Source organism: Felis catus, chromosome B4 (genome assembly GCF_018350175.1).
Source record: "Felis catus isolate Fca126 chromosome B4, F.catus_Fca126_mat1.0, whole genome shotgun sequence".
Classification (NCBI taxonomy): domain Eukaryota; kingdom Metazoa; phylum Chordata; class Mammalia; order Carnivora; family Felidae; genus Felis; species Felis catus.
In genome coordinates, this window is record NC_058374.1 from 49,672,670 (window position 1) to 49,695,465 (window position 22,796).

The 22,796-nt window shown below is 39.3% G+C and overlaps 1 protein-coding gene across 1 annotated transcript in view; it reads left to right on the forward strand.

Moving 5' to 3' along the window:
* Positions 1–1,793: 1,793 nt before the first annotated feature.
* DERA (deoxyribose-phosphate aldolase) overlaps positions 1,794–22,796 on the forward strand; it is a 118,146-nt gene continuing 97,143 nt past the window's right edge. The window contains exon 1 of the mRNA XM_045061442.1: positions 1,794–1,927. Coding sequence (XP_044917377.1) covers positions 1,897–1,927 — 31 coding nt within the window. The 5' untranslated portion in view covers positions 1,794–1,896. The remainder of the gene's footprint in view (positions 1,928–22,796) is intronic.

Sequence of the window (22,796 nt, forward strand, 5' to 3'; positions counted from 1 at the left end):
AGCAGAGCATTACTCTGGGTTGGATGCTGGAAGGAAGTGGTGAGAATTCTTTTTTTTTTTTTTAATTAAAAAAATTTTTTTTAGTAGTCTCTCCATTCCATGTGGGGCTCAAACTCACGACTCTGAGATCAAGAGTTGCATGCTTTTCTGACTGAGCCAGCCAGCTGCCCCAAGTGTTCTATGACAGAGCATCTTAATTCTTATTTAGAATACAAGAAGAAGGGGGTAAGGTTAAAGTTGCTAGATAAAGAAGTGACACTTATATTAGGCAGGAAAAGGGCCATTTTGTCATTTTTGTGTTTTGGACATGTTCATGTTTTTTCTGTGTTCAAACAGGAGTACGAGTGGTCTTGTTTTTGTTGTTTCATCATGGTTACAATGGCCTTGGCTGATGTTGATTTTCTGTGACATTGTTTATGTTCTACTTGAGAGCAGCTGGTCTAGCTGCAAGTGCTCCAGACTTTCAGGGTTTGCTCTTCTCTTTTTGAGGGTTAAAATAAAAATAAAGGAAAACATGCTATATACATGGATTAGAATCTAGACACATTCAAACTACTGAGCAATAGCTATGTCTTGACAAAGCTGAGAGGCAGCTCAGTGTAAGGGAGTAAGACTGGGGTTACTTTTCCTGTTGAGCCCTATAATTGTTTTGTGAACTTGACAATAACATTAACAGCTTCCATTTGTTGAGCACCTATTATATGCCATAACATTTCCTAGGTGCTCGACACACACAGCTTTGCAAGGCATATATATTTTGATCATCCCCATTTTACAGATGAGTTGTTAGTGGAATTGCTGGTATATTAAGGGGTTTGTGTGCCTTTTCCCAGCCTTGTCAGTTTCCAGTATACCAGGATGCCTCTTTACGCAGAACCTTGGTGTCTGCAGGTATAGCAATGAGATGTAATACATACTTGGCAGGATTGTTCTGAGACTCAAATGCTATCATACATCTAAAGGCACCTAGCACAGTAACTGGCTCCTGGTGGACAAGCCACGACTAGGAGTTTTCTTTCTTCCAGCAGAGAGGAGGTGCCTTTTATGGTGAGTAGAGAGGAGCTGACTAGTAGTCTATGATGAATGACTCCAGACAATTTTAACCTCCTGGTTACAGAAAAGTTAGGCTGAAAAAAATCTTAGTATTACAGATTCAGAGTTTAGAGCTCCAAGAAATCGTCAAAGTCTTTTCTTAGAGACGAGGAAAATGAACCTTAGAAAGGCAGTTGATGTGCCCACTGTCCCACTTAATTACTCCAAGTGCTATGCTGAGAAAGCCGACTTCTCACTCCTAGCCCCACCCCTTTTTTTTTTTTCAGGCAACTGATCTGCTTTTTTTTCACGAGGTCTAGGTTAGAAGTCCCAGTGTGCTCTGGACCCTTCCTTGTTTGTTCGCTGGCCGCCCTTACGAGGCTAAGGGACCACTGCTGCCCTTCAGGCATGGGGCTGCAGAGCTCTGCCCTCGGACAGTAACTGGGAGGAATGCTCTCCCCTCTGGTTACTTAATCTTACAGTTAAAAGTTTCGAAATGTCTTTATTCAGTGCAGTTGGCAGCTCAAGCATTTTAAAACGGGTTTTGGTGGCATTGTTTCGGGAGCTAGGTCTCCAGTCGCATACCTGCGGGAAGGAGCCAGGGCGATGGGCGGCAGGATTCCTACGCGGGGCAGCAGACGGGGGCAGAGGGCCCGGGGGCAGAGGGCCCGGGGGCAGAGGGCCGGAGGGGGGGGGCAGAGGGCCCGGGGGGCAGAGGGCCCGGGGGCAGAGGTCGCCGGCCCCGCCCCCAGAGGGACAGGGGCGGGGCGAGCGCGCCGGAGCCGAGGGGGTGGGACGCAGGAAGGGCTGGGAGGAGGTGAGCTGGGCGTTGAGGAGCCTGCGACTGCTGCTGTGGCCCGCGCCATGTCCGCTCGCAACTTGGGCACGGAGCTGGGTAAGGCCCCCGCGGGTTGTCCTCGCCCGTCTCCATCGCCTTCCGTCCCCCGCCCTCCGCCGAACGCGGGGCTCGCCGCCACCCGGTGCCCTGGCCTCGGCCGCCGGGAGTGCTCGACGGGGCGGGAAGGGTGGCGCCGCGTCCGCACGCACTCTGAGCAAAGGCCGATCCTCCGAGACTTAAACTCTTGTGCACATTGGCACCCAGGCCTTGTGTTGTAAGCGGAAGACAGCAAAGGATTAGACTTTCATCTTCCAACTTAATGCGTTCACCTTCTAGCTTTCTGGTTGCAAAGAACAAAACCAAACCAAAAACCAAACCAAAATACTAAAAAAACCAAAACAGAAAGCAACCCAAACAAAACAAGATAAAAACCTTCTCTACCCACTCAATAAGGTCCCTGTGCATGCTGGATTTCTGTAGATAATTTTAACACAGCTGTATCCCAAAAAGGCATGCTGGTGGAAAAGTTGCCAGATCTCTGTAATGTAGAACTTACTGTAAATTGTGTATGATTTTAGAGGTACAGAGATTTCTAAGAGTGCCTGAATTATGTCAGTATTTTTCATTGAACTGATATTATTAAATATTACTGGGTGAAAAGTTTAGTTCTGATTTCCTAAAATGTGAAAAATTTATAATTCAAAACGTAGCAAAACCATGATCGGAGCCGAAGGTCAAGGATCTCAGTTTAAGTATCATAGCTGGGGTATCTGTATCCTGGTTCTTCACTTTAGCTGTGTGACTTTGGGCAAATTACTTAATCACTTGTGCTTAAATTTCTTAATCTGTAAAATGGTTGTAATAGTATTTCATAGGGTAGTTTGGAGATCAAATGAGAGGATGTAAAGTGTTTGGTACATTGTGGGTACTTAATAAGTGTTAGTGAATAGTAATATTGTATAGAATTACATTTTTAGAGGTTAATTTTCAGAAAATTAGCTATGATTGTATATAACACATAAGGTGCTTTATTTTCTTTAAAAGTGCTGTTCTACGTACTCTAGACTAAAAATAGTCCAGAAATTTTGTTAAATCATTAGCGTGTGATTTATAGACACTTGATTTCTTCATCAAATTTATTCTCTTTTAGTCATTGCTGTTTAGCAGATTATGCCTTATTTATATATTTATGTATTTATGTATTTATTTATGTACTTATGTATTTATTTATTTTTGAAAGAGAGAGAGACAGAGAGAGAGAGAGAGAGGCAGAGCATGACAGCAGTAAGGGAGAGGCACAGAAAGAGAGGGAGACACAGAATCCAAAGGAGGCTCTGAGCTGTTAGCACACAGTCCGACGTGGGGCTCAAACTCATGAATCCTGAGATCATGACCTGAGCCGAAGTCCCATGCTTAACTGACTGAGCCACCCAGGTGCCCCAGAAAATTATGTTTTAAACCGTAAAAATAAATAAATAAATAAATAAATAAATAAACTCTAGTTGTATCTATGGAATGTGGACTTTAGTAATAAGGAATACCCCTAGATTAGAAGATCCAGATAGATGGTGGATGGGGTATAGAGATGGAGTGTAGGTCTTACCTTGGTATCTTCAGGGATATGGATGTCTTAACTTTGTACACATCAAGGATACAACATTATTTTTCCAAAACTTACATGTTTATTTTTCTTTCAAGAAATACAATCAAAGCTTTCTTAACTTGGAAGAATTCCCATCACTTCCATACATTTGTTGAAAAGTAATAGTAATGACAAAAAATTGGTGTGGGGCGGGGCACCTGGGTGGCTCAGTGGTTGGGCAACCGACTTCGGCTCAGGTCATGATCTCACAATTCGTGAGTTCGAGCCCCGCATCGGGCTCTGTGCTGACAGCTCAGAGCCTGGAGCCTGCTTCAGATTCTGTGTCTCCCTCTCTGTCTCTGCCTCTCCCCCACTCGCACTCTCAAAAATGAATAAACGTTAAAAAAAAAAAAAATTGCTGTGGGGCACCTGGGTAGCTCCGTTGGTTAAGCATTTGACTCTTGATTTTGGCTCAGGTCATGAACTTGGGGTTCATGAGTTTGAGCCCCACGTCCAACTATGTGGTTACAGTGTGGAGCCTGCTTGGGATTCTCTCTCCCTTTCTCTCTGCCCCTCCCTCACATGTTCACTTCTGCTCTCTTTCTCTCTCTTCTGTCTCCTCCCATCAAAATAAATAAACTTAAAAAAAATCCTACATGACAAAAAAAACCCACAATTGCTATGTAGAATAATAGTAAAGGTAATTTTTATGTAGTTATTTAAAGGATCATGGTTTTGTTTTATTCTCTTTGTTTAAATAAAATCAGATATATTTCAAGGATTTTTTTCCTTCACTGATATTAATCATTAATCCAGACAGAGATTTAACCTAAAATGTAAAATAAGTTATTTGAATTTATGTACTAAGAAAAAAAAATCATTCAGTATTAATTTATGCTGCATATTAACTAATGCGTTTTATAGTTTTCTAATTAAAGGTCTTTTTAAATGAACACTGTCACTTTTTTAAAGAAAGTAACTTTTATTCTCTTTCCTATTACAAAAGAAATGCACGTTTATTGTAAAAATTTTAGAAAATACAATTAGCACAAAAAAACTAAAATTGTTACTAATCCAATCACTTATTTATATTTTAGTGTATATACTTTTAGTTAGTAGATTTTTTTTTTTTTTAATTAATAGGCTCATTTGAGACTGAACCTGGCCCTTATGATAAAGCCCTTTAGGGAAAACATGCTTTTATCATGGCATTTAGACACATGAAAGAAAGAACAAATTCTCTAACTGTAATGTTAGTTTTTATGTCAGTGTTTAGTGGTCAGTGCAATCTGCTTAAGGTCTTTTATACTTAAAGCATTTATTTCTGATTTTCTCCAACTCAAACATAGAGCTAAAAAAACATTTTTCTTTGGGCAGTGTTTGCCCTAAGCGGGCAAGTATATCTTCATAAAGACTGGACCATTTTGGAGTTAGAAGGGAGAAACCCCTAAATCTGGGCCTGGTGTCAAGCAGCCTATGGTTCTGGCCAGGTTACTCGTTTTGTTTCCAACTAGGTCAGTGGTTCTCAAAGTTTGCTTCCTAGATTAGCAGTGTCTACATTAGATGAGAGCTTATTAGAAATGTAAATTCTAAGGCCCCACTGAGATATTTTTTTCTACTTTTTTTTGCCATATATATATGTATATATGTATATGTATATATTGTATATGTATATATATTTTATAGTTTACATCCAAGTTAGCATATAGTGCAATAATGATTTCAGGAGTAGATTCCTTTGATTCATCCCCTATGTATAATACCCAGTGCTCATCCCAAGTGCCCTCCTTAATGCCCCTTACCCATTTAGCCCATCCCTGCACCCACAGCCCCCCCGGCAACCCTCAGTTTGTTGTCTATATTTAAGAATCTCTTATGTTTTGTCTCCCTCCCTGTTTTTATATTATTTTTGCTTCCCTTCCCTTATATTCATCTATTTTATATCTTAAATTCCACATATGAGTGAAGTCATATGATATTTATCTTTGTCTAACTAATTTTGCTTAGCATAATATCCTCTAGTTCCATCCACGTAGCTGCAAATGGCAAGATTTGATTCTTTTTGCTGAGTAATACTCAATTGTATATGTATACCACACCTTCATCCCTTCATCTGTCAATGGACATTTGAGGCCCCATTGAGATCTTAATGAATCAGAAGCTCTGGGGTGGCGCAGGGCCTTCCGAGTTTTTAATTAATTCCTCTGGATGGTTCTGAAACACATTCAAGTTTGAGAACCACTAGTGGTGCTAAGGTTTGCTTCTGGCCCTGCGCATTCTTTTAAAATGAACCTATGTTCTTTTCTTTATTCTCCTGGATGCCTCCAAAGTTCTGCCTAACGTGTAGGTACAGCATGGGCAGTGATCTTTCTTTTTGTTCATTGATGTATCTCAGGCACCTAGAATAGCGTCTACCATGCCAGAAAGCCCTCAAACGTAACTGTTGAATGAACAACTGAATTTAAAACTACTTGCTTGGGAGAACTGGGGCTTCTGCCTTGGCTTTTCTTTGTAGACAGGAGCTGGCGGATGTACACCTCCCTCTTTTCTGAATATCATTAAAGTTGATATTTGTTTTGTCCCAAGAGGCTTAGGAACCATGTTGACAGTGTGACTTTATTTCAATTGTGATTTTCTTTGGAGACATCTGGAAAGTAGGGATATTGTATTAGGTGACTTCTAAGACCTTTCCACTCTGTATCTGTGTATTTGTCAGCTTTTGTGTACAGAAAGAAAAATTTCAAATAGCTTATATCTGAAAAACAATAGGAAAAAAAAGTAACAAAACTGATTTTTAATTTGGAGGAATGGGGACAAGTCTATGGATTTTCTGTAGCGCATTAATAAGAGGTTGTTTTAGGCATATATCCGCAATTGGAATGATCAGGGGCCATGATTACTGAGGAATGTAGAGATTATTTTTCTCTGTGGAGACTTTTCTGTAGTGCAAGTCAGAACAAACAGAAAGGGCAACTTACTTATTTAAAACACAGATAAAGGAGATTAGTTTTGGCTAGTTGTCAAACCAAGAACCATGATGGGATTTTGTATTTTATGAAGCATATTTATTCATTCAAAAAATAGTTAGTTATTGAGTACGAATTGTGTACTGGGTAATATTACCCTGGATACAAGATGGACAAAGATAGTTCTGCTTTCAAAGACCTACATCTGATTCAGGAGCTGGGCATCAAGCCAAGTCTACAATTAAAATAATTGCAAATGTGATAAGCAGTTACTTTTTTGTCTATTTAAGAAATTAGATAGATGTATCTAAACTGTACCTTAAATGGATTGTGATAACCAAGTGCCCTCTTGCATTATAATTTTTATTTTCCCTTTAAGAACTTAGATAAGAATCGGGGATGTAGGGAGCTCATTTTTGCCACTCCTGCTAAAGCATAACTTTGGTGTAGAATGTAGATTTTGGTAATGGTGATTTTCCACTGCAAAGTTATTTTAAAATTTTTTAAGTATTTGGAATGAAATTTTATTTATTTATTTATTTATTTATTTATTTATTTATTTATTTATTAAAGTTTATTTATTTATTTTGAGAGAGAGTGAGAGGGGCATTGAGAGAGAGAGAGAGAGGGAGAGAGAGAATCCCAAGCAGGCTCCATGCTGTCAGAGCCTGACAGGGGCTGGAACTCACCAACTGTGAGATTATGACCTGAGCTGAAGCTAAGAATTGGATGCTTAACCAACTGAGCCACCCGGGCTCCCCTGGAATGAAAGTTTAAATCTTAAAGTTAGGCAAAGCGCAGGATGCTTGAGAATATTCTTTATTTAATACCAGCCATGTGCCAGACACTGCCTAGACGCTAGGTACAAAGATAGTGGTTAACACAGAGCTTAAGCTATGTGCTAGGCACTGTGTTAAATACTTTTTGTGTTATCTCAATTAGTCTTCACAACGGCACTGTGAAGATTCTGTTGTGATGCCCTTTTTACAGATGTGTAAATTGAGGTACAGAGAGGTGTAAATAATTTGCCAAAAACCAGTTAGGCAGAGCTTATGCAGAGTTAACGTGGCAGAGCCACAATTCAAACCTAGGTGGTTTGGTGCTAACATTGTATGCTTAACCACCACACTTCGTCTCTTGGTACCAACGGGGGTACTCAATCTGTAAGACGAGAGAAGGCATGTCAACAATTGGTGAATAATTTTAATGTGACCCTCTGAGGTTTGCCTGTGTCTTTGTGAAAGCTTTTTGTTTTCTTACATTCATCCACTTTTTTTTTTAACCTTTTTCTCTTTTCCTCTTCTTCTTCTTCTTTTTTTTGAAGTATGCTCTACACCCAACATGGGGCTTGGACTCATGACCCCGACATGAAGAGTTGCAGCCTGTATCAATTGAGCCAGCCAGGCACCCCCATGATCCACATCTCAACCATGGCAGTTTGTTTCAGAGAAGAAGTTTATCTTGGGAGAGAATGGAAATATCCAATCTTTGGTAGATTGGAGAGTAGGTTTAGATGTCATTGCATTAGAAATTTTATGGGATGACATGTTAAAACCAGCCTTCCTCTGGAAGTTCCTTATGTAGATGTGCTGATGTGCCTCAGAGTGTCTCGGGGTGGGGACCTGGAAGTGATCTCCAAGTGATCAGAGTAAAGGGGTTTTAGTTTTTTAAATTTCTTTTTCTTGTCTCTTTGTATTTTTTAATTTTTTGTTATTTTAGAGAGAGAGAGTGAGAGTATAAGTTGGGGAGGGAGCAGAGGAAGAAAGAATCTCCAGCAGGCTCCACAGTCAGCATAGAGTCTGATGTGGGGCTTCATCCCACGACCCTGGGATCATGACCTGAGCCAAAATCAAGAGCCAGGTGCTCAACAGACTGAGCCACCCAGTCTGTCTTTTAAAAAACAAACTGTGGAGTGCCCACTGTTCCTGGCACTTGGTTCTGGATGCTTATGGGAATAGCTGGGGTACCAAAGTGAATATTGCCTGTTCTCTGCTCTCCCTGTAGCTCACAGTCAGCTAAGGGAGTTAGTCACGTAAATCATTACAGAGAAGTAGTCAGATTGGAAAGATACAGAACAATTCAGGGGAGGTTTTTTGGTGAAGGGTATTTTGGTGAAGGGAGTAGTTTCTGTGAAGGAACTGAGTAAGACCAGCTTGTCATGTTTCATTAACTATAGGAACCCAATTTTTAGATTTCTAGTGTAATCTTCTCATTTTGTAATGGCTAAGGGTAATATTTTAGTGAAGAAAGATGAAAACAATCCTTCCTATTCTATATATAAAATACATACACAGTGAATGTTATGATTATCCTTTTATGAATGCTAACTTTGATTTTACCTTATAAGTTCTTTTACTGTTTGCTTGTAAGCATGATGATGAGGCTGTCTTTTATTATTCTGATACTGTTCTGATAAATAGAAAAAACCTATAAAGTAATAATTTGGGTTGGTCGTATAGTTAAATAATTAAAAGTTCTCCATGGTGCCTCTTAAGTTAAAAAAATTTTTTTAAAGCATCTAAGCCCCGTAGATTTTAATTGTTAGGAAGGAGGATGAACTTCAAGCGCTCACTTAAAATGGGATGCCTCTGCCAGGAAAGAAAGACTAGTAAATAGGACAGCAGATAGAGCCCTTGAGGATACGATTTAAACATGTCACTAGAAATTGTTTAAGTGGAGAGCTCTGGCCCTTTTAAAACACTGTCTGTCACTTGAGGATTGGGTCACCTTGAAATGTGTTCATCTTTGAGTTAAAGGCATAAAAAGGCACTTTGAAATTTTTCAGTTAACTTTGGTGTGTGTTGTGTGTGTGTCTACGGATGTACCTCTCGTCCGCCTGCCTCAGCTGTGAGTCAGTCCCCTGGAAACCAAAGTGGTTGCAAGAGAAGGATAAATGTTTCATCTCCGCTCCAGCAAACTATACAGAATTTTTAAAATGTTGAGACACTGGCTGCAACTTCTGACTCTCTTTGTAGAGTCAGGCCTTCCTCCCCTAAAGCAAAGTCTGATATAAGAGTGGCTTCTGGTAATTACTTCTTAAAAAGGTGCTACTTAATGGGTGCTTTGGTTCTTTTGGAATGTGGCTAATGATGTCAAGATTGTGGGCTTTAATGGCTGGTAAAAATATCCAATTTAACTACTTTTGTAATCCAGATTTGGATAAGCTTTTCAACTGAACACCTAGTGGTCACATTCTTGCCCCCATGACCACTAGGTAGGAGTGTGTGTGTGTGTGTGTGTGTGTGTGTGTGTGAGATTTCATTCAAGTGCCTAACATTTGACACTAAACTAGGTAATCTGGCATGCTTAAGGTATGCACCCTATGTCTCCAACGTAGAGATCCTTGAATGAACGTTTCTGAGCTGCTCAGTAGCTTTAACTGTCCATTGTAGGGGGAGGAGTCCAGGACTCTTCATTTTCACAAGCTCCTCAGAGGGTTCCTAAGGACATTTCAGATTCAGAACCCTGCAGTAAATTATAGAGTGACCCAGATTAACTAGAGATTCAGAGAATCTTTAATTACTATATATTATTTTTGACAAATTCTGTCACTTTTATATTTAATTAATTTCTTTTTTAAAAAAATTTTTAACGTTTTATTTATTTTTGAGACAGGGAGAGACAGAGCATGAACAGGGGAGGGTCAGAGAGAGAGGGAGACACAGAATCTGAAACAGGCTCCAGGCTCTGAGCTGTCAGCACAGAGCCCAACGCGGGGCTCGAACTCACAGACCGCGAGATCATGACCTGAGCCGAAGTCGGCCGGTTAACCGACTGAGCCACCCAGGCGCCCCTAATTAATTTCTTTATGATATTTTTTATATTTGGTTAGCAACATTTCTATAAGCAGATTTTAGGAGAAATTAGCCTTTTATGTTTTGATTCAGGAAGTGAAGACATGTATTAAAATGAGAATGAAAGCATATCGGAAAAATCAAGAGGGTTAGGGAGTAAAGTAGGTGGTAGGTGGTAGGTAACTGAAAAGTGCATTGTGTCTAAAGAGGAGCCTATTTTATTCAAATAATGCCAGTGACTAATGGGAATTAAAAGCATTCTTCATGGTGATTTTGGAAATTGACATGAGTTTATCTTCTCCATGGTCTCCGACACTGGAGGGGACAGAGCCTAAAGATTTCTCATTGCGTACAGATGCGAGATGGTCTAACAGAAAGAGTGATTTAGTTAATTTTCTAGTGGAAAAAAAAAAAAGAACACATTCATGTTTCCTTTAAGATTATTAAGTTTGTGTTGTAGATTCGGTGGGAAGGTAGGTTGTGATGATTCTCATATTTGTTTTGGCAAAGGAGCTCTAGCTGTGTACATTTTCATGTTTTGGGGGAGATTTTTCTTTCCCTTCAGTATGCAGAGAGAAACCTCAATGTTTCTGATAGTTTTCCAAAGTTGACACAAGAAACATAGTTTAGCCTTCTATCTTTATAAGCAGAGTTTCTTTTCCTTTTTTTTTTCTACTGTTGACTCTTCAGGTTGCGATCATTATTATAATTTCAAATTCTTTCATTCAGCAGGTATATATATATATATATATATATATATATATATATAGTACCTTCTCCGTACTTTCCCTGTCTTTGTGAAAGAGACAAGAGCAATGAAGTTAGGAGGCTCTGCCCTTGAGAAACTTCCCTTAATCAAACTAAAAACATCACTGGGGAAGCACACTGCTGTACACAAAGCAAACTTTGCTCATCATCAGGGTATGTAGCTGCTCTGTTTCAAAGGATGAACCAGTCAACATTACATTCTTAACCTTTAGATAATCATTTAAAAACACTGTGGGAAATATCTTCATATCGGCAAAGATCTAATGGATTTCTATGAGTGAAAACATTTCCATAGATCTGAGTCCAGGAAGAAAAAAAACTTCAGTCTGTAGATGAATACTATGTTTGGTTGTCATATTGCCTTAATGATTACATAATATAGAGAAACTGTGAGACATAGTGATTAGCATGTAGAGTCTAGACAATAGGCATCGATGCTAACAAGACTTCTTTGAGTCTTCTGATCATTACTTAGAATTACTGTTCTGTGGAATTGTAGGTCCATGATATTCCCTGTGCTTGGAATTCATACCTTTTTATGGCTCCTCTGGCCATCACAGTCCTCTCTGGCTTCTGAGGCTCTAAGTTCCAGTTATTGGTGTGCATTCCTCCTTCCCCCTTTCTCTGATGGTTGAACATGGTTGCATAATAACTATATATTTTCTTTCTCTCTAGATGTTTCATGAGCGTACATCTTGACTTCATAAATCTTTATGTACAGAGCCTTTTATTTTGTACTTATTCCTCTGCATGACAGAGTATTGATTATAGTCTCACTGTTTCTTCCATAAAAAATGTCTTGTGGATTCACCCCTTTCTCTTTTATTCTTAAGCTTGGCTTGTTCTATTACACACCTAAATCACAATAGTGGCCTCCTTGCTGATTTCTCCACCTCTGGTCTGTCTTATCTGCCCTAGGAAAATCTCTATTTGGTCAAACGTTTTCTTTGTTTTTGCACACAGCACAAATTATATTGATTTTCTCAGATTTGCTATTTGGGTTATTTGGTTTCCTTAAGATATACTTCCATTTCAAGAGAAGTATATACTCTTACTTAAATTAGTACAATCACTGTCTTTAGTCAAAGGAAAGACTTACTGGGGATAGCCAAATAGTTCTGTCAGGAAGTGGTGGATGGTTTAGCCAGGTGGGAATTCTCACAAGAACTGGAAATAGAAATGTCTGTTAAATTCTGTAAAAATTATATGTCATATAGTTGAATTAAGTAAATGTTTTTCACTCTAATGATTATATGTATGGCATTCTAGAAGTAATTTGGGTTTGGAATCATAGACACCTGTGTTTGAATCTTAGCCCTGACAAGTAGTTCCATCTCTTTGAGTTTCAGTTTTCCTCATCTGTAAAATGGACCCGATGCCTATGTGGCAGAGTTAGTGTCAGTATTCAATGAGAAATGTAGTTAGATCACCTTAACTTGAGGAGTGACTAATAGATGGAATCGATTATTCCAGTAATCTTCCCCAAATACTGCTTTCATTATTTTATCTCCTCTGTGAAGACTCTTTGTCTCCTCTGCTGGACTGTTCATCACTCACCTGCCAAGGTCCTCTCCTTCTCTTATGTACCTACTGATATCCTTCTTGTGTTTGTATGTCGTAGTGATACTTTGTTAATAACCTGCCTGAGGGTAGGATCTGTGTTTGTTAGGTCTCTGTATCCCTCCTTTCATGTGCAAGAGTATTTTTCGTGATGTAAGTAATTTATTATTATCAGTGTTTATTACATGAATGAATGAAGAAGAAGCATTGTTGCCTTTTCTAGGAACTTACAGTGGCTTTTTATTCCCTACTGTGCCAAGTCCAACACTTCTACTCTTTCTTTCTTTAAGGGTCCTGGGTCATTTGGCCTGTTCCTGTTACCTCTACCCACCTCTGCCCTTCGAGGTCAAGCTTGACCCCCTACCCGCTTCTTGAAAACTTGTCCATCGTGTTTAATAGATGTCTGTTAACACTTAATTATTTTGATTTTTTCTCTACAAGTTTTCTTCTCACCATTTCGATCACATTTTCCTTAATACCAAGGACAATACCTAAGATGCATACCTATCTGTGAATTTTGGAGAATGGATCACTGTGGAATGACTTAAAAAGTTTAAAACTCAGGTCACCTGGAGTGAAATTTTCCTAAAATTAAGTATCTTTATTTTTTTAATCAGTTTTTTAAAAACTTTTTAATGTTTATTTATTTTTGAGAGAGACAGAGAGAAAGCAGGGCAAGGGCAGAGAGAGAGAGAGAGAGAGAGAGACCCAGAATCTGAAGCAGGCTCCAGCCAGCTGAAGTCAGAAGCTCAACTGACTGAGCCACCCAGGTGCCCCCAAATTAAGTATCTTTAAAAGATGTTTTTATCTAGGGGCGCCTGGGTGGCTCAGTCAGTTAAGTATCTGACTCTTGATCTCAGGTCATGATCTCATGGTTCATTAGTTCAAGCCCCACATTGGGCCCATGCTGACAGTGTGGATGGAGCCTGCTTGGGATTCCCTCTCTCTCCCTCTCTCAGCCCCTCCCTGCCATGCGCACACGCTCTCTCAGAATAAATAAATATTTTTAAAAAATATGTTCTTGTTGGGGCGCCTGGGTGGCGCAGTCGGTTAAGCGTCCGACTTCAGCCAGGTCACGATCTCGCGGTCCTTGAGTTCGAGCCCCGCGTCAGGCTCTGGGCTGATGGCTCAGAGCTTGGAGCCTGTTTCCGATTCTGTGTCTCCCTCTCTCTCTGCCCCTCCCCCGTTCATGCTCTGTCTCTCTCTGTCCCAAAAATAAAAATAAATAAATAAATAAAAAAAAATATGTTCTTGTCTAATTATAAATGTAATGCACAATCATTATAGACGTTTTTGAAAATTTATAAATATGAAGAAGGAAATAAAAATTGCCCAGTAATGTCCCATGGAGCAGCAGAACTCTGAAGGTTTAGTCCCTGTCTGAGGAAGAGTACACTGAGTAGAATTTAATAGTTTTTGTGACTTGGAGTATTATTGTTACAAGCATGTAAGTCCTTGTAAGTACTCAATATTGTAAGTACTCGGTAAATATTATGGACTTGTGGGGCTTTTAGAGCAATTCCCTCTAGATAGGTGGCCAGGCTGCTCTGCTTTTTTGGTTTCCTGAATGCATTTTTGATAAACTTTTAAATTTCTCTCCTGTGATCAGTCTTCTGCTATAGAGATTTCCACCTTCTGATTTGCTGTTTCCAGTATGCTCAAAACAAGAGCATCGAGGTTAGTGGAAATGTGAATAAACTAAGAGCAGACCTCTGAGTGGGGGTGCCAGCAGCTTTCTGTAGTTGGGATTCTGCAACAGAATGAAGTCTTACTGACCTAAGGCATCAATTATATATCATGAATTAACTTCTCTCTGATGTCTCTAGAAGGGTACTAATTCTCCATCGGGAGGAATGAGAAAATAGTCATTCAAATCATTTTTTTATTCTCTGGTTCAGATGAGGAACCCTGTCGGAGAAATGCTGTTGGGACTCTGCTGATGAGTCATGGGCATAAACACCATCTGTGGATGCTGTAGAATCCCTATTCACAGATCACAACCTTTTCCTTTACTCAGTCTTTGATTCTTGGCATCATACCAGAAAGGTAAAGTTGATGCCTGCCTGTGTGTGTTTGTTTAAAGTAATAGTTAACTGTTATCTTATGTCATCAGTTCTATATTGGGCTCCTGGAGGATTCTTAATAAATATGTATTGATGGACCAGTCGATTCTTTTTAACCTTTTAATTATGAAGGTTTTCAAACATGCATAGAAGTGGAGAGGTTAGTGTGATGAACTCATCTACCTGTCCCCCAGTTTCAATAGAAATCAGTTTTGTCACACTTCCTTTACTAGCCTTCATCTTTAGCTGTAGTATCTTAAAATTCAAAATGACATCGTGCCATTTTACCCCCACTACTTTGATATTTATCTCTTGAAAAACATTCTGTTGTTACAAAATTACTTGATCGTTGTCATGCTAACAAAATTAAAATTGATTTACTTAAAAGATTTTCAAAGGGAAATGAAAATAGTATTTTCAGAAAATACTATTTCAGAAAATAGTATCATTCAGAGCAGAGTATTTCATATGCAAGACATTGTGCTAAGTACATGGAGTAGCCTGTACTTTACTTTCCCCAACAATTTTATGTAGTCAGTATTGTTTTCATCCTGATTTTACAAATGAGGGGTCTGATTTTTAAGAGGTAAGGCATCTTGCCTGTAGCGATACATGTAGCAACAGAGTGGTGACTTAGAACTCAACCCTGGTCTGCGTGACTTGAGAAACTGCTCTTAGCCTGAAAACTACACTATTTCTGTATAGACTTATTTAACATTTTTTTCCACTTATATTTTTTGTTGTTGATAACACCACGCCTTCCGTATACGACCACTCGCTCGTGACCTGTCTTAACTGGAAACCCAAAATGAAGGGAGATGGGAAATCTATAGCTAATTTTCAAATGTTATCTTAATTAATAATTTTAAAATGTCTTGTTTGTTCTTCCTCTTTGAGGGATTTTAAAACAAAAATGATTACTTTGAAATTCAAGTCTGTCTATGTGCGTTTTGTACTGTATGCTGGATATGCCGTGGGCAAGCAGTGAGAACAGGAAAAGGCCAGGGGCCTACAGCAGCCTCTTTGGATCATCACCAGAGTCAGCTGGCATAAGGGACAGTCCTTATGAGGCAGGGGAAATCTTGCCTCTGGGGGCAGCAGCCTCTTGCTGCACCCCTTTCCCACCCCTGAGGTGTGTACTTTGAGGGTGCCTTTCCCCTTATTCACACGCTGTCTGGGAGGAGAACAGAAAATTCACTTCCTGCTAATGTGTGAGAGATAAAGGGCTACATTTCCCCGGGAAAGGTAGCTTTAATAAATGCCAAGGAATGATACTTTAATTGTGCAATTTGAATTATTTACCCATAGAGAATATTGGGTGACGGGGAGCCTTCTTGCGTACCTGAGATCTCACCGTTTTGTCTTCCGGCTGCTCTGTGTTTTCTACAGTTGACCTTAAGTAAAGTCTCCAGTCTTCTAGATGTGCTGCTGTGAAACCCTGCCTGCAGACAGGAGTAGCCTTCTCTGTGAGAATTGGACGGGAACCAGCTTCCCTAGAGAGCTGACACAGGCACGTGACTTCCACAGGCATGTGACACCCATGACAGCTTCAGGTTTCCCCTGCCCCCAGGAGCAGGCTGCAGGAAGCCGTGTTCCTGTGGTGCACCACCAGGGGGAATGCTTCCAGATGAACGTGGCCGCCAAGTTGTTACTGTAGAGCGAACTCAGACCAACTTCAGAGTTGGCACGTCTAATGACTTTGTAAAAGGAGGGGTGGTGGTGCTTTAAAGTTTTTGATGACTTGTCACAGAGCATCTGAAAGCACGAGGAAAATCACCCACCTTGTCAAAACCTGTGCCACGAAAGAACTTCCTGAGGAGAAATTACAGAAGGAGATGAGGTGCTGGGGGAAGCGGTGTTTTTTGAATCAGCACCCAGCAGGTGGTGAATACCGCTCAAATTCAGTTTTGAACAGATATGCCCAGGCAGTGTTGGCAATCATTGTGCTCCATAATGTAACGGGGGTTTGTTTGTTTGTTTTGGAAGACAATATCAACTCAAGCCCTGTCTGCTTACAGTCAGGGTGTTTTAGCACATGTTAGATGCCTGCTGTTTAAGGGGTACACCTACATGCCAAGCTCCTTCTGCGTGTTTAAATATTTTTTTGAACACAGATACAGGCATTACCAGAGAGCAGGAGACTGTGGTAAGTAGGGATCTGGAAAACATTTGGTATTTCCTGCAAATCAAAAGGTAGGGGGGAGATGATATAAGGCTTGTTTAATACATATGGTAGCTCCCCAGAAATGTTTCTCTTGTTTTAGTTTTTATTTTCCTTTCAAAACGTACTTCACTTTGAATGTTCACTTAGTTCATTTAGTTCAAAGGGTGATCTCTTGTTCAAGTTTGAGAATTTGGTTCTGTAGCTCTAGATGTAGCTCAGATTAAAATTGTTTTGCAAATAAATATATGCTTGATGGTTACCCATTTCATTAAATGGAGCTGTTTTGGGGAAAGGAAGTTAGACTTTGAAGTCAGAATGCCTGGGATTCAAATTCTGATTCGTCCACCTGTGATTTCTGAGTTTGCACACCTAAAATAAAAGTGCATAAAAGTGATGGTGGGTAATAGCTAGGGCATAGAATAATTGTGGAGATTAAATGAGGTATTACACGTATAGCAACTGGCATGGTGCCTGGAACAAAGTGAGCCACAATAGGAATTATGTACTTTTCCTTTTACACAGATACAGTAGAGGTGTTGGAAAGTTCTGACCCTAAAGCTAAAGAATAACTCATTGTGAACAAGGGTATATGTTGACTGGAATATAACAAGGGGTTGTGAGGGAGAGATTCAAAGGGTTTCGGGCAGCTGGAGCCCAAGTGTGCTGGCACGTAACGGGGTTGAAACTACGTATGTACTCAATACCTATGTACTCACATCATACAAATTTTGTGTTGTACTCACACAAAATACATACAAAATACATACATTTGTGTGTTGTACTCACACAAATACGTATGTACTCACATCATAGTGGTTTGCTTTCCTCCATATGGATATGTGACAAAAGGTAGTTATCACTGGGTTTTTTTCTCCCAGATGGTAATTTATTCATCCCAAATTCTTTTATTTTTCTATTTTTTTCTCCCGTAATCAGAATCTTTGGAAATTGATCAATACCCAGACCATGGAGTAGGTGTTTGTTCAGTAAGTCCCCTTGGTACCACTCTATGACCATTTTAGGTAAATAATCATAGACAAGTACTTATATGCCATTCACCTAAGAATAGCAATATTTTTTTTTTGTAAAAGTAGACATGGGCTTCAAAATTCAAACATACAAATTTCAATAGCGAGATTATAGTGGTTCTCAGTAGGTCATTTAAAAATATTTGCATAAGAGATTAAGTATTAGGAATAATATAAATTCATAAACTTTTGAAATAATTTAATACCCTTTATAAAATTTGTCATTCATAATTTGCTATATCTTACCATAGAGGTAAAACTTAAATGTTCCTGGGAGAGGTCACATAGTACCTTAAATTCATGAGTAGTGTGTGGTGAGAGTGGAAGGACGTTGAGTGTGTGGTGAGAGTGGAAGGCAGTGCAAATGGTGAAATCAGTTTCAGGAAAAATAAGAATAGGTTTTATATAAATTCTAGGTTCCATTAACATATTTATTCTATGTTTTCTTGAGCTTAACATGCTTATTTAAATTTAAATGAAATCTTATTATTTGTAGTTCCATTCTGTAGCATTCCAGTTACATTTTTGATAGAACAGATTGTCTACACGTTTGTTTTAGCGCGTAAGTATCCCCCAGACTCTTTTTTTTTTTTTTAATTTTTTTTCAATGTTTTATTTATTTTTGGGACAGAGAGAGACAGAGCATGAACGGGGGAGGGGCAGAGAGAGAGGGAGACACAGAATCGGAAACAGGCTCCAGGCTCTGAGCCATCAGCCCAGAGCCTGATGCGGGGCTCGAACTCACTGACCGCGAGACCGTGACCTGGCTGAAGTCGGACGCTTAACCGACTGCGCCACCCAGGTGCCACCCCCCCCCCCCCCCCCAGACTCTTGTAAGACTAGCACAACATGCAGCACAGGTAGTTGCTTTATGCATCTTTTTTATTGACTAACAATATGAACTTAATAAGTAGCAGGGCTTTTTTGCACATTTTCAAATTTTAATTTAGGAAAGTGTGTCATCTACTCTCTCACTGAGAGGAAAGTGTTAAATAGATTTTCTTGGCAGCTCTTAGCTCCTGGAATAATTGATCAAATCTTCTCAAAGGACTGAGAGTTGAATCTTTACCCAACAGGGGGCCACAGTTGTCTAGCTTCTTGGTGAATTTCTCTAAGGTCTAATGATTCATTCTGAACACTAGGCACATTTAGGGGTTTGGAGAAACTCTTATCAGAAGTTTTCCCAGAGTATGTTAAATTGAAAGACTGTGTATTTGGAAATCCGGACATGGTTTAGTAACTTATGGTGTACATTCATGAGAGTGTATAGGAGTAAAATCAAGATCTGGGCAATGAAATGTCTTGTGAGATGGGAGATTTTTCTCTCTCAGCAATTTTGTTTAAGATGTTAATTTGGCTGAAAAGCATGAAGGAAGTGATTTTTTAGAGGACAGTTTTTGAAGGGTATTGTCAGTTTAAGGATTAATGCACAGCCATGTTTGGTAAATTGTGTGTGTGTGTGTGTGTGCGCGTGTGTGCGCGCGCGCACGTGTGTGTGTGTTCTGAATTTGACAAGCATGGACGAAACCCATGTAGATCCCTAACTTGCTTTGCCTGACACGGTCATAAGCATAGATAGAGGCTGAACAGCCAATAATTGATTTAGGTGGATAGAGTGCATCCATTTCATAAAGGTGAAGGATAGGCCAGGTAGAAAGTAAAAGAAACTGTAAAGAACTTTTTGTCATCTTGTTTCCGAGATATTTTCTCTTATCCTTATAAAGCAGAGCATCTGGGATACAGTGATATTTCAGTCATGGTATAAGTCCATATGTTAAGCCTAGAATGTAAGTCCTGATGGTCTGTAAGAAAGGAAAAGCTGCCTCATTTAGTTGCTAATGACATTTCTGAAATAGAGGGAAAAAGAAATAGCAGGATTCAACATAGAGAATTACTGGGAGACAAACAGTGATCCTTAATGTGGAATGTGTCCCTGATAGCACATCTCTTGGGAGAATTATTAGAGTGAAAAGGAATTTATAAATAGCCAGTAGTTTATAAGCATTGAGGTGAGGTTGGCTCTTTGGGTTCAATCTTGGGCTCAAACTCTCACACCTGAGTTTTTTGGTCAGCTGATCCTTTGAGAAGATTCCTTTGAGAAAACAAGAGAAATGTAAACAATATTCCCCATACCCTTTTGTCACACAATATAAAGCCTGCTGGTATTCATCCTGATTAATTATAAAATGCTTCACCTCTTCTCTTGTTTAAAGTATTATCTTATTTTTATTGATTGTTTTATTTTAGAGAGACAGAGAAAGAGTACAAGCAGGGGCCAAGGGGGGGGTGAGAGAGAGAGAGAGAGAGAGAGAGAGAGAGAGAGAAAGAGAAAGAGAAAGAGAAAGAGAAAGAGAGGGAGGGAGAGGGAGAATCTTAAGCAGGCTCCACACTCAGCACAGAGCCAGCCCAATGTGGGGCTCTATCCCACGACACTGGGATCACGACCTGAGCCGAATTCAAGAGTTGGATGCTTAACCAAATGAGCCACTCAGGCACTCCTAAAATATTATTTTATTTTTATTGACCATGTCTATGTGTACATAGATGTATACATTTTTATCGACCATAGCGTTATACTCTCTAGCTACGTCCATTTTGTTGAGGATGGCAAGATTTTCATTCTTGTTTATGGCTGAATAATAGTCCAGTGTGTGTGTGTGTGTGTGTGTGTGTGTGTGTGTGTGTGTATCACATCTTTTTAAAAAAATATTTATTTTTGAGAGAGAACGAGCATGGGTGGGGGAGGGTCAGAGAGAAAGGGAGACAGAATCTGAAGCAGGTTCTGTGCTAACAGCAGAGAGCCTGATGTGGGCCTCCAACCCACAAACTCTGAGATCATGACCTGAGCTGAAGTTGGACACTTAACTGACTGAGCCACCCAGCTGCCCCGACATCTTCTTTATCCATTGTCTAGAGAAAGATACTTGGGCTGCTTCCATAATTTGGCTTGGTAAATAATGCTGCTGTAAATGTAGAGGTGCGTATATCTTTTTGAATTAGTGTTTCTATATTATTTGGGTAAATACCCAATAGTGGAATTACTGGATCATACAGTAATTCTTTTTTTAATTTTTTGAGGAACCTCCATACTGTTTTCCACAGTGGACACACCAGCAGAGGCCAAGTGTTCCTTTTTCTTCACATTCTAGACAACATTTGTTGTTTCTTTTGCTTTTGATTGTGGTCATTCTGGCAGATGTGAGGTGGTATCTCATCCTGGTTTTTATTTTTATTTCCCTTATGGTGAGTGGTACTGAGCATCACTCAGTGACGTTTCGTGTGTGTGTTGGCCATCTGTGTGTGTTCTTTGGAGAAAAGTCTGTTCATGTCTTCTGCCCATTTTTTAAAAATTTTATTTTAGAGAGAGTGAGTAGGGGAGAGGAGCAGAGGGACAGAGAGAGAGAGAGAGAGAGAGAGAGAGAGAGAGAGAGTGAGGGAGAGAATATCGGGCAGGCTCCATGCTCAGCACAGAGCCTGACATGGAGCTTGATCCCATGACCCTGGGATCATGACCTGAGCTGAAATCAAGAGTCAAATGCTCAGTTGACTGAGCCAGCAAGGCGCACCTCTCCTGCCCATTTTTAATTGGATTTTTTTTTTTGATGTTGAATTGTGTAAGTTCTTTATATACTTTGGATAATAATTCTTTTTCAGGTATGTTATTTGCAAATATCTTCTCCCATTCAGTAGGTTTCTTTTAATTTTATCCGTTGTTTTCTTTGCTGTACAAAAGCTTTTTATTTTGATGTCCCAATAGTTTATTTTTGCTTTTGTTTCCTCTGCCTCATGAGACATATCTAGAGAAATGTTGTTATGGCCAATGTCAAAGAAATTGCCTGTCCTCTTTTCTAGGATTTTTATGCTTTCGGGTGTCACATTTAGGTCCTTACTCCATTTTGAGTTTTTTGTGTGTGTGTGTGTACTTATGATGTGTGAAAGCGGTTCAGTTTCATTCTTTTGCATGTAGCTGTCCAGTTTTCCCAGCAGCATTTATTTGAAGAGACTGTCTTTTCCCCTATTGCATATTCTTGTCTCCTTTGAAATTAAATTGAAACTAATTGACCATATAATTGTGGATTTATCTCTGGGCTATCTGTCCAGTTCCATTAATCTATGTGTCCGTTTTTCTGCCAGTACCATACTATTTTGATTACTACAGCTTTGTAGTGTATCTTGGAATTTGAAATTGTGATACCTCCATTTTTATTCTTCTTTTTCAAGATGCTTTGGCTATTTGTGGTTCCATACAAGTTTTAGGATTGTTTGTTCTAGTTCTGTGAAAAATGCTATTGGTATTTTGAGAGGGATTGCATTAAATCTGTAGATTGCTTTAGGTAGCATGGACATTTTAACAATATTTATTCTTCCAGTCCATGAGCATTGGATATCTTTCTACTTATTTGTATCATTTTCAATTTCTTTTATCAGTGTTTTATAGTTCATGGAGTACAGATATTTCCCCTTCTTGGTTAAGCTTATTCCTAGGTATTTTATTATTTTTGGTGCAGTTGTAATTTGAGTTGTTTTCTTAATATCTCTTTCTCCTGCTTCATGATTAGTGTATAGAAATACAACAGATTTCTGTAAATTAATTTTATATTCTGTGACTTTGCTGAATTCATTTATCAGGGCTAGTAGTTTTTGATGCAGTCTTTAGGGTTTTCTGCATGTCATCTGCAAATAGTGAAAGTTTTACTTCTTCCTTATGAATTTGGATGCCTTGTATTTACTTTTCTTATCTGATTGCCATGGCTAGGACTTCTAGTACTATGGTGAATAAAAGTGATGAGAGTGGACATCCTTGTCTTGTTCCTGATTTTCAGGGAAATCTCTCAGTTTTGAGCATGATGTTAGTTGAGGATTTTTCATATATGGCCTTTGCTATGTTGAGGTATTTTCCTTCTAAGCCTGCTTTGTTGAAGGCTTTCATTATAGATGGATATTGTAGTTTATCAAATGCTTTTTCTGCATCTATTGAAATGATCCTATGGTTTCTGTCCT